The following is a 16387-nucleotide window of genomic DNA, read 5'->3' on the forward strand; positions in this document are numbered from 1 at the left end:
GTCCTTCATTTTTCAGAGACTCATAAGTAATTGGATAAAATGATATAATGTTAAATTTAAGGATTATTATTCATGCTTGGATAAAAATCTTTTGCAGTTGCCAAGAAATGCTGCGTTTCCTCACTTGAGACGTTTTGCTAGGCCTTTTCAGTCTTCAGTTGCTGCTTGTTTGTGGGAGTGAAAAGCATGATGGGTTGGGTTGAGATCAGGTGATTGACTTGAGCGCTGAGGAATAGCCCATTTCTTTGTCTCAAAGATCTCTTGGTTTGCTTCAGCAGTTTGCTTTGGGTCTTTGAAGTGCTGTTCAGCAGTTCTGCAGCATGTGGCTGAATCTGAGCAGACCGTACACTTCTTAATTTATCCTGCTATTCCAAACAGCAGTCATATCATCAAGAAACACCGGTGACCTGGTTCTACTGGCAGCCAAATTATACCAATACCATAATAATAATGCCATAATACTGCCTCCAGCATGTTTGACAGCTAATGCGGTATGCTTCAGATCATCAGCTGTTAAATGTTCCCATTATTCTGGCACAAGTTCATAGTGTTTTCATCTGTTCAAAGAGGGGTTTTTGTTTTGTTTTGCCCAACTGTGCAGACTCTTTTAGGCACTTTCTGGCAAAGTCCAGTCCGGCCTTCTTGTTCTTGAGTGTAACAAGTGGTTTGCACCTTCTTGCAAACCCTTTATTTTTCCATTCATGAAGGCTTCTCTTCTCCAGAGTATCCTTGACTTGGTGTTCATTTACTTGCTGTCAAGTTGCTTTTCTTATGATTCCTCCACTCCTCATGTTTTGCTGCTCTGATAAATAATTTTGTTTTTCCAATCTAATGACGGGCTCCACCGACATCTCTTTGGGGCTCAGCTTTAAAATTACAGCGAAAAGCTAAAAAAATTCAAAAATTTTGAATCCACATCAGCTATAATTATTTTTTGTGTTTAAATTGCAAGGAAAAGGGCCTCACCTGGTCATGAAACTGCTTATCAATCAATTGTCCGATTTTGACCATTTGAAAATGAAGGGCTGTTTATAAAAATGACCATAACTCCTAAACAGTTGATGCAAAACTTGTACAAATCCTTGAATTAAAGCTGAAAGTCACATTTGAATCATTTAAACTCGTCTGCAGTGGTGTTCAGAGGCAAAACTACAAAAATTATTAAACAAATTATGGTTACTCCATTTTTTACTCCTTAAATCCTGTGCAGACCATTCCTATTAATGATTATTTAATCCAAACACATTTACTTTTTCTTGCAAATGAGTGTAATGACCCTGTGGTACAGCTACATTTACATGCCTGCTTAACAAATGTCAGTCACAAAAAAAATCAGGACACTGTGAATCAGTTTGAACGGGTCCATTGTTTTGGGCGCATAATCCCTAAATACAAACTTGCATATAAACACTTAGACAGTCACACTTGTCTAGTGGCCAAACTGCAGCCACTGGCCAAACTGTCGCCCTCCTCCACCTAAACTCAGGGTCTGACTCCCTGCTGAGACAGCCTAACAGGCAGCCTGCTGGGAGGAAGAAACATGTCATCAAGTCATCAGAAAGCCCCAGGGGACCAAGCAATAAACTCCTTTAATGTATAAGAAGTTTTGCATTTCCAAGAACTATTCATTAGAGAAAATTAAGAAAGTTAAAAAAATAGCTAGATGAAAACTATGTATAAATTATTCTGCATTTACATCAATAAATGCAAAAAACAACAAAAGTAAATAGTTACTAATTATAATAAAATAAAAAATTACTTATTTTCTCCTGCATGCATTACTGTGCCAATGCCTTGAACCACCAGACTTCCATGTAGGTTTTAAATTGGTGTTGAGAATCTCTGAAAGTCTTTCAAAGCTTTTCTTTGCACTTTAGCTTTTTTGGGGTCATTTTTCGTCCAGTCCTTGTACCTGACCATATTCAGATGAATGCCTCTTTACACTGATTAATGAATTGTTTAAGCATACAAAAAAAAGGCGTCTAAAGAGCTATTAGTCAAAACCTTGGCATATCTTAGCAAGGTGTGCAGTGTTTCCTTAAAATAATAGCAGTGAGCGTCTACAGACATCTGCAAAACAAGGTGGAGGATCTGTCATGGATTGGGGCTGCATTTCCATCAATGGTGTTGGAGATCTTTTAAAAATTAATGGCACTGCAAAAAAGTACAGTGAGATTATGAGCGACAGTGCATCTGGACTGCATCTGATTGGCAGCATCTTTGTTTTTCAGCATGACAACAATCTCAACTACACTGACGATGCAGTAAAAACATGCTTGGACAGAAAAAAAACATAAAGGAACACTATCAGTTCAATTCAGTTCAGTATTATTTATATAGTGCCAAATCACAACAACAGTTTCCTCAAAATATGTAATACTGTAAGATAAAGATGTTATAATAATTAGCCATAGATTGACCATAGATTACTGAAGCAGTGAGGGATCATCTTAACAGAGAACAGAACATAAGGCAGCCATCATCCAAAGAAGCGCTCCGAATTTTCTTCAAAAACCTTGAGAAGTATTCCTGAAGAGTACTTCAAGGAATTACAAGAAGGCTTCCCAAGACAATTCAGTCTGTGTTAAAGAATAAAGGTGGTCATACCAAATATCAGCTTTCAAACTGATTATAGAATTGTCAAAATTCTGTTTTTTTCTTATATACTACGTTTTCATGCATGTTTGTATGTTTTAATCAATTGCTGGATCTATTTCCCATTTTCCCAACAAAATATAAAGAAGGGGTAGACTGTTGTATTGGACTGTGCTTGATGCATTAATGCATGTTCTTGTTGATGGTTGTGATTTAGCATATTTGACCTTCCATGCATCCATAGTTAGATAGTTTACAGATTTGCGTGTAAAATAAATGATCTTCAGTGCACTGAGTAAGTAAAAGAATAAAGGAAAGTAAATCACAATCAGTGTTTTCAGATATTGAGATAAACCCTGATTTCCTCCAATGTGATGAGTGTTGTTTGTTTTCTTTGTTGGAACAGAAATGAGAATTGAGGGTAAAGGGAGGAGAGACAGGGAGGCAAATAAAACTCTATGTGAAAATGGGCCCATTTGGCCATAGGTGTGAAGTCCCACTCACCTATTTAAGAGAGCTCGTCAGCCCTGTGGGCTCTGACGGAAAAAGGACAGCCGATGGTTAAGAGCGCGAGTCAGAAGTTGAGTGAAAAACTCTCTAGTTGCAGCTACTTTTTTGTTATAGAAAGCAGAGAAAAATCTGTACGAGGAACAGGAGAGAGCAAAAGGAGCTGAAGAAATGTTAATTTGGATCCGGTGAAGAGGACGAATAAAGAGACAAAGACAGACAAGAAGGACTATGCTGAGCATGGAGATGTTCCCTGGTTTGACTCTGGGACCACAAAGGATTGGAGACTGCTTTTACAGAGGTGAGAGGGACTGAATGCATTCATGTTTAAGCAATAAACATAAACAGATGTCTTATTTTATACTGTTGATTGTACATTAAGGAATAAATGTTTTCATAAATCAGAACCTTTTTAATTTCTCACTTTTTAGGTCCTTAGAAAATGACAAAACAAATATATTAATGCCCTACAGCAAAGACAAAGGCATGATGGGGCCTTTAATGCAGCAGCCAAACCAGAAATACTACATTAAAAAACGTTTGCACTGAAAGTTCCAGTTAAGTGCTGAAGACACAATTTACTCTTTAAACCTTTTTTTGTACACCTGAAAATACATGAAAGTGGTTTTTAGATCAGATGGAAAAGACTGAATGAAACTTAGTGATTCAGTAGTTTGTACAAGTAATTAAATATATTTAATTTAAGTATACATTTAAAATATGGCTCCATATTTGCTTCACTTTCACCAGTTAAATAAAGTTTTTTTCCTTGGATTTGTTCTTTCCCACAGAGCGGGAGGCACCTGTGCATATACCGCTGTTCCCTCCGGCATGCGAAACAGCCGCCAAAGCTCTGCCTCCAAGGCTGCTGGCTCCTCCTCCTGCTCCCGTCTCCAATGAGGCTGCAACCACAACCCCGAAAGATGAGGTGAAGATGGAGCTGGAGAACTCGTCTTTATGGAAGCAATTCAGCTCGGTGGGGACAGAGATGATCATCACAAAGAAGGGCAGGTGAGAGATTACATCTGTATTACTCCCCTTATCCCCTAGCCCTTATTTGTGGGGTGTAGCAATTTATCCCAGACAAACCCCAAAGTCATATCACGACCCATCTTGGGGAAATAAATTTACTTTTCATTAAGTCGTGGCCTCCTAAATGGGTCGTAGCAGTCTACCATCTCTTCTAACTTTATACTCCTCTGTTTTTAATGTTTTCATCCCATCTTGCCTTCATCAGTTTTAGTTCTTCCCTAATTCCTTCTCATTTACTGTTTTCTGTGACCTTTGGTGTCCTGAACCTATTTCATTTTGTTTTTTTAGACGGATGTTTCCTGGTTTGAAGTTGAAGCTGTTGGGCCTGAATCCATCACTCCGTTATATCCTCCTCCTGGATATTGTTCCCGTTGACAACTCCCGTTATCGTTTCCAAGGTGGCGGGTGGCAAGCTGTTGGAGCTGCAGAGGCGAGGCTACCAGACCGGGTGTTCATCCACCCAGATTCTCCTGCCACAGGTGCCCACTGGCAGAGCCGCACCATGTCATTTCACTACGCCAAGCTCACAAACAACACCCTGGACACACAGGGACATGTACGTAATGCACATGAACAGGCCTAGCGGAGATACAGCACATAACCTTCAGTGGTGCATGTTGAGTTAAGCCTTTTTCTTCTATTCAAAGATCATCCTACACTCTCTGCATCGATACCAGCCCAGAATTCATGTGATAGAAGCCCGGGATGTACTGAGGTGGGGTGGAGGGCAGCACTCCTTTGTTTTCCCCGAGACCCAGTTTATCACCGTCACCGCCTACCAGAACAGCAAGGTACCGTTATTTTCTGCTCTGACTGCGAGTTTTGTGTTACCAAGCAACAGACTCACAGAGACACTCATTCATTTGATATATAAGAGATTCTTTGCAACATTAAGAACATGATTTCAAACAACAGATGTAATGTAATATTAAATGTGTTTTGTGTTTATTTTCAGATCACTGAGCTTAAGATCAACTCCAACCCTTTTGCTAAAGGCTTCCGTGAAGACGGCATGAACAGCAAAAAGTAATTCCCAACACAAGCAGCAAAAACTCACAGTCTACATTCATCTGTTGTTGTGCAGGATCTAAATGCCTTTTTTCTTTATAGACAAAGAGATGCGAGACAGAAACGCAAAATTGCCGTCTTGACAGAAACTTTAGATATAGGTAAGGGGGAAAACCAGATTTATGGCACGTTAAGTAACTTAATTTAAAAATGAATGTAATGTATTTCTCATTTTGAAACATTTCCACTTGTCTGCCATCAGTGAACTGTGATCCATGCGACTCCACTGAGCTCCTGCAGCAGGCCCCAGTAACCGGTGCAGACCTGCAGGCCCTCGCTCTGGCCTCTCTGCCTGCACTGCCCGAAACCTCCTGTGGGTTCAGACCAGGGGACACCTCCTATCAGGACACTTTGGTCCCGGAGCAGTCACTGGACCTCGGCCAGGAGTTTATGGCATCCCAGATGTCTGACATCAGCATCACATTGGCCAGTGGCATACAAGAGCTGCCAGGAAGCGAGAGGGCAAATAGTATGATTGAAAGGTAGGAGGCAGAGGAATGTAATTGATATTAGCATGATTCACATTGATAGACTATACAAAGAATAATGTTTTATATTTTTAGTTTATATTCTTCTTTACATAACCTAACCTAGCAATGTCAAATTTTCTGGTTCAGTCTTACTGCTAGGAGATGTGTGGTTTACACACATCTCTAATGGCTGATTATTATTATTTTCAGAAATTACGACACTAAATTGATTCAAGCTCTCATTTCCTTTCTCCTCCACAGATCAGACACAATGGCTGAGGCAGCCTACACCTCCAGCTTCCCTGCTGCTCAAGCCAGCTCCTCCTCTTTCCCCTCTGCTCCGCTCCCTCAGTCATCCTCCTCCTTCCCCTCCCATCCTGCCTCTGACCCCTCGGACAGATCTGATCCTCAGCCCTCCATCCCTCCTATCAACTATCCCTCCCTTCTGTCATCTTCCCCCGCACTCTCTTCCACCTCCAACACTCCCTCGCTGCAGCAGACCTCCTTCACCTTCCCCACTCCGCCCCCTTCCAGCTCCACCTCCCCACAACCACTCCTTTCGTCATCATCCTCCCCTTCCTCTTCCTCAAACAACTACCATGCAGTCCCAGACACCATCAGCCCCCACACTTCTACTGATGCCTCTTTTCATGCCCCGTCGTCCACCACATGTCCGTCAGATCTCCAGGACCAAGTAGCTGTTCATTCTCTGCTCACCCAGCCTGGCCAGCAGCTACAGGCCGGACCTCTCGCCACTGATTCACCCAGTGATCAAAGCTCTGCAGCGTTTATGTATCAAAATATTGTGCCAACAAATCCCAGCCCCACTCTGAGCACTGCTCAGCCTTTCCCCTGTCAAAACCAACCACCAGCTCCAGTTCTGTCTTGCTCCTTACCCATGCATGCTTCTTCCACATCTTTTGCTCCTCCATCTATTCCCCCACAGATGCAAAATCTGCCTTTTCCCCATGTATCTCCCAGCCCGGCCCACCCTGCCCTCCACCTCCCAAATCTGACCCACCAAGCTCAAGCTCCTTCACTTGCTCCAGCTACTGCATTTCCTCCCTCTTCTTTCCCTTACCCACCATCCACCCTTCCTCATCCTCCTTTTCAACCCTCCTCTTGCTTGGCTGTTGCTTCTTCTTTCCAGCAGTCCGTCACCCCTGCTGCCACACTGCCGCCAGTAGCACACAATCCTTGTACATCATCTTCTACGCCCTCATATCCTGCTGTTGAAATTGGTGCAGTGCCTCCCTTCAATCCTGCACCACCTTATCGTCCAGAGATGGTACGGCACCACCCATCTCTTCTCCCACAGCTGGATCCATCACTTCCCCCTTCTGCCCCTAACCCAGCCCTCTACCCCACCTTTAAATCCTACCCTCTCCGGCTATGTCAGGACCCTCACCCCTCCCTCTCAATCCCATTCAGGCACTTGTACAGGCAACAACATGGCCACTCACTCTCACAGGGGTCCTACCTGGAAATGAGCACAAGACCAATGTTTTGAAATATGGTATTTTTATATGGATGAACTTTTAAGGGGAGTCAATGATGTGTAGAATTAGCTTAAGCCCAGTGTTTGTGTGTCTGTGTCTTCTCAGCAGTTCAGCTGACAGACTGATGAAACTGGGCCTCGTTTGTATATACTTGTTGAAGATTTTCTTTTCTATATTCATTCCAGTGTGAAAAATAAAATATTGTTTTTTCAAGCTTTTGTGACTCAATCCTTTTCAACTGAAATATTTTGCTGACAAAGACTGTAATATTTGTATGTAGCTTGAAGGATTTGTCAGATATCCAGCTGAGACTTTGGGGAGTTACTGAGAAGATATGACTAGTTTAAGTAAAGACTGGAAACTAGAGATACAATGTAAAAAATAAAAAATCGAGCACTCTTGAGTGAATTTCTGCCTTAAATCATCTTCTTAAATTTGACTGTTGGACTGGTTGGAAAATCTATGCAGATTAGCCCCAAACAATCAGTGTAACCTACCACTCTCATCAACATTGAATGAAAACATAGACTGTATAAAAAGGATGGACGCTGCCACCATGATGTCACTTATGGTGTGTTCCTCAAAAAGTCAAAAATTCCGACTTCCTAGTCAGAAATGTCTTTTGTGGAATCCTGCCTCAACTCAGAAAGTCGGAGCACGCTGACATACCCCGAGTTAGCAATCGAAGATGTCAGCACTGTTGCCAGGTTTTGTACCGTATTTTCACGACCATAAGGCGCACTTAAAAGTCTTAGATTTTCTTCAAAAAGTGCGGCGCGCCCTATAGCGCGGTGCGCCCTATGTGTTGTAAGGAGGACGTAGTAGAGAACACCATGAGAACGTTAAAGGGTGAAGTGTGGGCGTTGATCGTATATACCGGGACAATCGCACATACCTGTATAAAAGAACAGGTATGTGCATTATGCAGGACATCGTTGTTTTAACAACCCTGAAAATGGCAAAGAGACACGCTTACGAAGCACAGTTTAAACTGAAGGCCATCAGGTACGCGGAGGAACATGGAAATCGAGCAGCGGCGAGAGAATTTAAGATTAACGAATCGATGGTTCGCAAATGGAGGAAGCTGGAAAACAAGCTCCGGCAGGTCAAGAAAACGCAGCTGAGTTTCCGCGGACATAAGGCGAGGTGGCCCGAGTTGGAGGAAAGACTCGAGCGGTGGATCATCGAGCAAAGAGCGAGCGGGAGAAGCGTTTCGACGGTCACCATTCGGCTAAAAGCAGTTTCACTAGCTGAAGAGATGAACATTGAACATTTCCAAGGAGGTCCGTCTTGGTGCTTTCGTTTTATGAAACGGTGCCATTTTTCCATCCGGACCAGGACTACGGTAGCGCAGCAACTTCCAGCAGATTATAAGGAAAAGCTGGCCATCTTCCGCTCCTACTGCAGCAAACACATCGGCGACAAAAACATCCAGCCCAGCCACATCACAAACATGGACGAGGTCCCGCTCACTTTTGACATCCCGGTGAGTCACACTGTGGAGAAGAAGGGGACCAGCACGGTAGCGATACGCACAACGGGGTATGAAAAGTCTTCTTTTACTGTTGTGCTTGGCTGCCATGCTAATGGACAGAAACTGCCGCCTATGGTGATTTTTAAGCGAAAGACTTTGCCTAAAGAGAAGTTTCCAGCAGAAATCATCATTAAGGCAAATGAAAAGGGCTGGATGGATGAGGAAATGATGAAAGAGTGACTGAGGGAGGTGTATGTAAGGAGACCAGGTGGTTTTTTCCACGCAGTTTCACTAAGAGTGGAAGGCAGCGCCGGGCGAGTTACGCCACAATTTGCCAATGGATTGTAGATGCTTGGGCTAACATGTCTGCTGGCACTGTTGTTCGAGCTTTCGCAAAAGCCGGCATCGTTTCCGAGGAGCCGCACGGCACAGAAAGTGACTCTGACAGTGAAGACAGTGAACCTGGCATGTTTGATGGAGATTTAGCGCAGCTGTTCAATTCAGGCACAGAGGATGAGGACTTCCATGGGCTTGATTGATGATAAAAATGTGAGTACCAAACTTTGTTTTGCTCCTGCTTTATTTTTAAATATGCACACTTGTATGCTTGTGTGTTGTTGATGATGACGATTACCGGCAATAGAAATGTGAGTAAGGTACCGAATTCAGGTTTGCTCCCGCTTTATTTTTAAATACGCATACGGTACTTGTATGCGCCCTATGGTCCAGTGCGCCTTATGTGTGTGTTTTAAATACAGTAAGGGCACACATAACTGAGACTGCGCCTTTTAGCACAGTGCGCCTTATGGTCGTGAAAATACGGTAGTTGCAAAACAAGCCCAAATCATCACCCCTCCACCACTGTGTTTGACAGTTGGTAGGAGGTGTTTGTGCTGATATGCCTGCGCTTGGATTTCTCTAAACATTGCCAGATATCTCCACTTTGGTCTTATCCACAAGAAGTCTTGTCGTTTGTTCAGATGCAACTTTGCAAACCTAAGCCATGTTCATTTTAGAGAACCTGGAAACCCGTCCAAACAAGCCATACTTTTTCAGTCTTTTGCTGAGTGTACTGTCATGAACTTTCCAGACTGATGGGCACTAACAATCGTATCATTGTATTGTGTTAACACACACTGGAATATCCCAGAACTAAACTATCAAACCTTCTGCGTTTACAGAGTTGCTCACACTTGCCGATAACCAGCTTCAGAACTGCACTGAAAGCTTTATTTTTCTCACATAAGTGTACCTCCTAATTGCTGTTACGCAAATTACAAGGAAGACTAAACAGGAAACATCTGATTTTCCATATTCAGACATGGGTCAGGATTGAATGTCTAATAAGCTCCACCCCATTCATTCAATCAAATGTGAAATACTATTTTGTAAATAGATGGTTTATATTTTAAAGCTTTTAGAATTTAATTTTACTTCTTTCCATTGAGTTTTACTCAGAAAATGACTCTATATTATAATTTGTTATGCAAAAGTTTTAGCTTTGATGATGAGTTTGACACCCCTGATCTAGAAGATTAGAAGCAGTTAAAGCTCTGTCACTGATCTCTGCCACAGTGCAGACAAAGACAGCATCAGTCATTTTGTGGACAGCTATGAGTACATTTATGGCTGGGAGAGCAGAGATTGTGGGGGATTAACAGGATTTTTAGACTAACAAGTCAAAGGTACTTGACGAGGACGTCAGCAGGCAGCAGTTAATCATTTCCTCTCTCGGCTGCTTTTCGTGGCTTTTGGGGAAACAGATGTTTGAGCTCAACCCTTCTCTAGATATAATGGAGCTTTCAGCATTTGTTAAGTGTACAATTTTCTCTCCTGTTCATTACTGTAACATCACATGGGCCACAAACTACACAGCTCATTTGATCAACTATTTGACTGAATTTGATCCACATTAATGGGACTCTTCAGACAAATCTATTTTAAAACTTCTAGGAAACAAAAAAGTCTACAATACAAAAAGACTAGATTCAACATGATTATATATCTTATACATGATATCTATACACAGGTGAGCTTTTCTTGTCCATTCGTTTGATTTCATTCTAAGGGTCAACCTGATGTTTACTCAAATTTCCAAGTTGTCATTTATTAACCAGCGAGTTAACCAAATATGATAAATTCTACCGGCTCACACTTGGACTGTCAAAGCTTTGGCTTTTCATTGTTTAGCTCTTCCGAGTGCCACTGTTAGGATGGACGGTAAGGTGTTTGTTTATACAGTTTTATTACTGCAATGGATAGTAACAGACGCTGCTTCTGATTCATCATGATTGTGACTGACCGTTCTTGGAGTAAGGTCGACTAACTGTACAGACACTTTCTTCTTTCAACAGGGAATAACTCTTCCTGAGACGATCACTGAGAGTCTGTATTTTATTTAACACACTGCTGCATTTGAGAGGAAACAAAGAAAAGAAAAAGCTTTATCTACAAGCTGCATCAGTCACGCACTGCACACTTCTCCCGGGACCATGCTGTGCTCCTATTTACGTCCCTCTCTCCCTCACATTTTGCCGCTGAGGCTCCTGAGTTCTGCGGCCTCCAGGGTGGCAGCGGTGAAACAGCATGAACTGCTCTCAGACACTCTGGCCTTTGAGGACCCCCGTGCCTTCAAGGTGAAGAGTCTGGGTGAGCTGCTTCGTGCTCTGGGCGTTTTCCGCCTCTGCTCCTTCCCAGCGCTGGTTAATAACTGTGGAAAGGTGAGACTGCGGTTTGTCAGAAAAGCTTCAAAATATACAAATTGACATCTGGCATTCAATCCATTCACTACTTTCTTCTTCTGCTAATTTCAGTTGATGTCGGTGGCACGCACGCTCCTGGGGAAAAGGGGGTTTTCCTTGCTGCTGAGGCCCACTGTGTATGCCCAGTTTGTGGCTGGAGAAAATGAGGCTGAAATCTCACAGTCCATGCAGAAGATGAGCCTGCAGGGAATGAGACCCATGCTGGCCGTGCCGATCGAGGAGGACCTCGGAGAAAGCACTGGGTATGACTGAGTCTAAGAAGTCGCTGAAAGGCTGCTTCAAAAGACACTTTTTAATTTTCACTCAATGTTCCTAGTACTTGGAAGTTTCGCAGCTGCTGGGCAGATTTTAGCCTTCACTACACTTTAGATCAATGCATGTGGACGTTTAGGTTTTTGGGACACTTATTAACTTAACTTAATTGAACAATGATGTGATTTTGAAATACAAGAACAAATAAATACATTTCTAATTTTGCTAGAGACAGAAACACTCATTTAACTGCACACAACCATGAAAGAAACACATCACAAATCACAAATGTGAGAAAAATCTGATGCAGATGTTTTTTGCTTAAAGAGCAGTTGAGTGGGAGAGATTGCTCCCCTCAAAGCCAGCCTTACAAACTCAATAGCTCACTTGTGCAGCTACAAACAATGTCTTTAATATTTGTCTTGCACCTATCAAATATTAAAGACATGAAATAAAATAAAATGTTTGTGGTATTTATTTATTTTGATAAAAAATTAGGCAAAGAAAAGAGTGTCAAATATTCATATATGTTCTGAATTTGGTCAACAGGAATCCAATACACACTGAGAGTCTGATAGAAGCTGTGTTTCCTCTGTGGAAGCTGAGACTGCTCGTAGATTGATGGATTTTTATCTTGAAATCTTGAAATTTCTTAAAATCTCTTCTCAACAGGTTTGCATTAATTTGTACATAATTTCAGACATTTCATACGTTTTTTTGTTTATGTATGTTTCTATGAATTGTGGCTTGTAGACTGTCTGAAGTCTGCAGTATAGGTCCCAGCCCACCTCCTGCCTCTGCATCTCAAGCGTATGAGGACAAAAGTTAAAGGACCTCACACTCAGCTCCAACCCACGACACACACAACTGTGCACAGCTGTTACACCTGAGTGTGAAGTCCACTCTTCGCGGTTCTCATGTTACGGTTTATGGTTTATCGCCTGCAGTGAGAAAAGATACGACGACAACATGGACACCATGCTGGAGTGTGTGCGAATGTCCCACAGCAACGCTTGGAGCAAAGACCCGATGATGCAGCTGAAGATCACAGCGCTGCTCAGCCCAGAGCTGTGTGTAAGGCTTCCAAATCAGAGTCCCCAGTCCTTAATATTATTATTTTTTAGAACAGATGCTCGAGGAGACTTTAAACTTTTTTTTTTCTAGTGGGTGGGTAGGTGGAGGCATTTCTGAGTATTCTGGATGTATGGGAACTGGGGTGTTAACATCAGAGGCTTCAAATGTGTGGGAAAAAAGATAAGGACACACATTTCAGAGTTTGGTGTATCCACAGCTGTTCCAGGTTGTTCTTGAATGTGCAAACCCAGCTCCCCCTACCTATCTGCCTTACCTGTTTTTATTCAGTTTTGACACTGTTTATTTCCTGAAAATGTACGTGTTGTATTAAAGGTAAAACTCACAAACATCATCAGGCAACAGCCATACGATCTGAATCTCCTCATCAGATCAATGGATGGTGAGGTGAGTCCACAATTCAACAAGTGATCCAGTTTCTTAGGTGTCACCTTTCAGTTCCCATATAAAGAAGTTTTGCCTAAAATCGTCTCTTTCAGCCAATCAGCTTCCCCGGTTTAGATGAAAAGGAAGCTGCCCACTTACGATCTGGCCTACTGAGACTCAACAAGATAGCCGAGGTAGGGGAGAGACAATCGAACACTTAACAAATGCTCCCATAGATGGGACCTGTTATGCTCACACACTTTTATTCTGAGATTTACCAAGAGTATTCACAGTTTTAACAAATAAAAACAATTTTAAATATGTAATTCATGCAAATATTGGCATTTAGACGGTCTATTAATGCTTGTCTCTGTAATGCCCTCTGCCTAGAAGCCCACTTTGTTCCGATTGGCTGCCCCTCTCCTGACTTAACCAGAACTTGCTGGTTGTAAACTCCACCTCCTCAGTCAGGGCCAAAACTGTAGCTCTGACTGTGCCTGAAGTGATTATAAATGGGAGACCATTTCAAAGTGATGTCAGTTCGGCACAAGTATACAAAAAATAGTTGGGGATTATATTATTTTAAAATCATGCACGACTGTAATTGAATATTTATTAAAGAAAACAGAGAGAAGCACAATACGCCCACTTTGACACATGAAGCAAATTTAATAAGTGTAGATGCAAATTTTGAATGAAATGAATAAAACTTTTTTTAGGCAAGTGTGAACAAAGTCAGAGTCCTGGTTGATGCTGAGTACACCTACATGAACCCCGCCCTCTCTCTTGTCGCCATGGCAATGATGAAGAAATTTAACAAAGATGGTACCTGGATCTGGAACACATATCAATGTTACCTGAAGGCAACTATCTTTATCTTTATTTCTCTTCTCATATTATCATCAAATATCAGACACTTTATGTCACTTGCACTGAGACAGTTAATGGTTTTAATTATAATTCTTTGTGTCTGTGGTTAAATTCTGTGGTTATCAGGACTCCAGGTCTCTCCTCTTAGATGCGCTGTCTCTATCCAAGAATGAGGGTTTCTGTTTGGGTGTCAAGCTGGTGAGAGGAGCCTACATGGACAAAGAGAGAAAACTAGCGATGAAAGAGGGTCACCAGGACCCCATCCATCAGAGCTGGGAGGACACCAATGACAGGTTGGTTAGACAGAAGGAAAATGTCCTGAGTGCAACAGTCAACTATCATTTTTGTTTATCTTGATTCGACTCTTGATACATTTCACGTCTTCTTGAACAGTTATAACGGATGCCTTGATTTGATGCTGGACGTCATATCCCAGGAACCTGAGCGGTACAGGATCATAGTGGCCACTCACAACGAGGAGTCAGTGAGACGAGCCGTGAAACGGTGAGAATCCACAACGACGTAATCGAGGTGGTATGTGTGTAACATATGCATAATGGAAGTGCAGTTATAGGTGAGCCAATGTAAAATCCATACTAGAATGATAAAGTTGACAAATCAGCAAATGTTTTCATAACTACTTTAAATATAAAAATACAACAAACTGTTAATGTTACTGGATTGTTGTTTAGCTTTGACAGGCAATATCTGGCAAGTTTTTCACGGGCTTAACTCAGATACTCAACTCTGCTGCTCAACCACCAAATGCTTTCCAACAATAAGATTGTTTTTCCAAGTAGCATTGTTACATCCAAGAAATAATCACAAACAATTACTTTTTTGCAGAATTTATGATACTTTCAACTGTCTTGCAGAGCAAATACAATAAGGATAAAATGAAGCTTAGGGGTGTTCCTTTGGTCTTATGTGATAGAGGTTTATAGATGTTTATTGGTGAGAAAGGTACAACCCTCAAATGTATTTATGACCCCTAAAGGTTGGGAATCACTGCCATTTAATATATATAAATGTTGTGCACATGCTCATCAGAATGGAGGAGTTGGGGATAGAGAGAGATGGAGGCTCAGTGTGTTTCGGTCAGCTGCTGGGCATGTGTGACCACGTCTCCCTTACACTGGGTGAGCTGATTTTCGTCACATCACAGCTTGACTGATCAGAATCAGAATCAGAATACTTTATTGATCCCTGGGGGAAATTATTTTTTGTTACAGTGCTCCATTTTAAACCAATGCACTTAACATAACTATTAAATGACTGTCCACGCTTTCATCACCAAAACTGATAAACCTATGCACAATCACTGCCTGAGTGGGTTGAGAAAGGAAGCTATGGTTTTGACTTGTCTGACAATCACACCATCCCATCTCTCCTCTCCCTTCCAGCTAAGGAGGGTTACTCAGTGTACAAGTCAGTGCCCTATGGCTCAGTGGATGAAACGCTGCCCTACCTGGTGCGCAGAGCTCAGGAGAACCGTACGGTGTTGCAGGGAATCCGGAAAGAAAGAGACCTACTGAGGAAAGAGCTCAATCGGAGACTCCGGCTGAGTTTAAAGGGAGCCAGCTAACAATCAACCAACACTGAACTCTGCAGTTTCATATTAACGTTTGCAACCAGGAGGTGGTGTGGAAAAGATCTTAGTGGGGAGCACTGTTGTTTAATACACTTTCATAGGTGTAATATCCAGAAAGCTCCTGAAAACTACTACTGGGCCTGTTATTTAGCAACAGAAGGTAAACTGAATTAAGCATAAAACATTTAATTAACAATGATGATTAAGGGAGTGGCACTCCAATTTCGTTGTACTCTGTACAATGACAATAAAGTCTATTCTATCATGTTAATGTGTGTGGGCGAACTGAATAAAGATCGGATCATGAGAGAACACTGTATTTGATGGACAGGGTATCAAAAGATTGCTTTTGTGTACTTTAATGTATGAAATGCTTATGAAATGTAATTAAACAAAAGAACATGATGATCAGAAATGAGGATTTATAAAACTAGACCGAAGAAACGGATTCAAACTTCTCTACAGAGTAAGCTGCTGTTGCAAGATTATTGGGGAATTTAATAAACAACTTTCCACTGCTTTGCCAGAATGTGATTCAAGTTGCTGTGAAGCATCGACTAATCAGTAATAAATGTCAGTGGTAGTGACACAGTGACTGTCCCATGGTTTGTATTTACCCAAAATTACCGAAGCACTAAGGCTTGTATGTATGCCACAAAAGATGTAACACTTTGTAATTAACCCTCGACCCTGATAAACATAGACGTTAATGATTTTGAATGTGTGGGGAGGACTCAGTTTTCCACACATTTTTTAAAAATTTTGTTCCACGCTTTAGTGTCTTTGTGCTGAATTAAAAAACAAAAAAC

The 16387-nt window shown here is 41.8% G+C and overlaps 2 protein-coding genes across 2 annotated transcripts; both read left to right on the plus strand.

The window, feature by feature from the left end:
- Window positions 1-3327: 3327 nt before the first annotated feature.
- tbx6 (T-box transcription factor 6) lies at window positions 3328-7182 on the plus strand (the record flags this gene model as incomplete). Its single annotated transcript, XM_082545083.1, has 8 exons — window positions 3328-3403; window positions 3894-4113; window positions 4423-4690; window positions 4782-4925; window positions 5090-5160; window positions 5245-5303; window positions 5405-5684; window positions 5934-7182. The coding sequence occupies exons 1-8, from the start codon at window positions 3334-3336 to the stop codon at window positions 7180-7182; spliced, it is 2361 nt and encodes a 786-aa protein (XP_082401209.1). The 5' UTR covers window positions 3328-3333.
- A 3636-nt stretch (window positions 7183-10818) lies between these two features.
- On the plus strand, window positions 10819-15845 carry prodh2 (proline dehydrogenase 2). The gene is made up of 11 exons (XM_082543949.1): window positions 10819-10865; window positions 11000-11365; window positions 11459-11649; window positions 12607-12733; window positions 13067-13138; window positions 13231-13311; window positions 13837-13980; window positions 14114-14280; window positions 14381-14491; window positions 15038-15126; window positions 15391-15845. Exons 2-11 carry the CDS (start codon window positions 11138-11140, stop codon window positions 15570-15572), a joined length of 1392 nt encoding a protein of 463 aa, XP_082400075.1. The 5' UTR covers window positions 10819-10865; window positions 11000-11137; the 3' UTR covers window positions 15573-15845.
- Window positions 15846-16387: the final 542 nt, after the last annotated feature.

Source organism: Aulonocara stuartgranti, assembly GCF_965226115.1.
Source record: "Aulonocara stuartgranti genome assembly, chromosome: 8".
Taxonomy (NCBI): Eukaryota; Metazoa; Chordata; class Actinopteri; order Cichliformes; family Cichlidae; genus Aulonocara; species Aulonocara stuartgranti.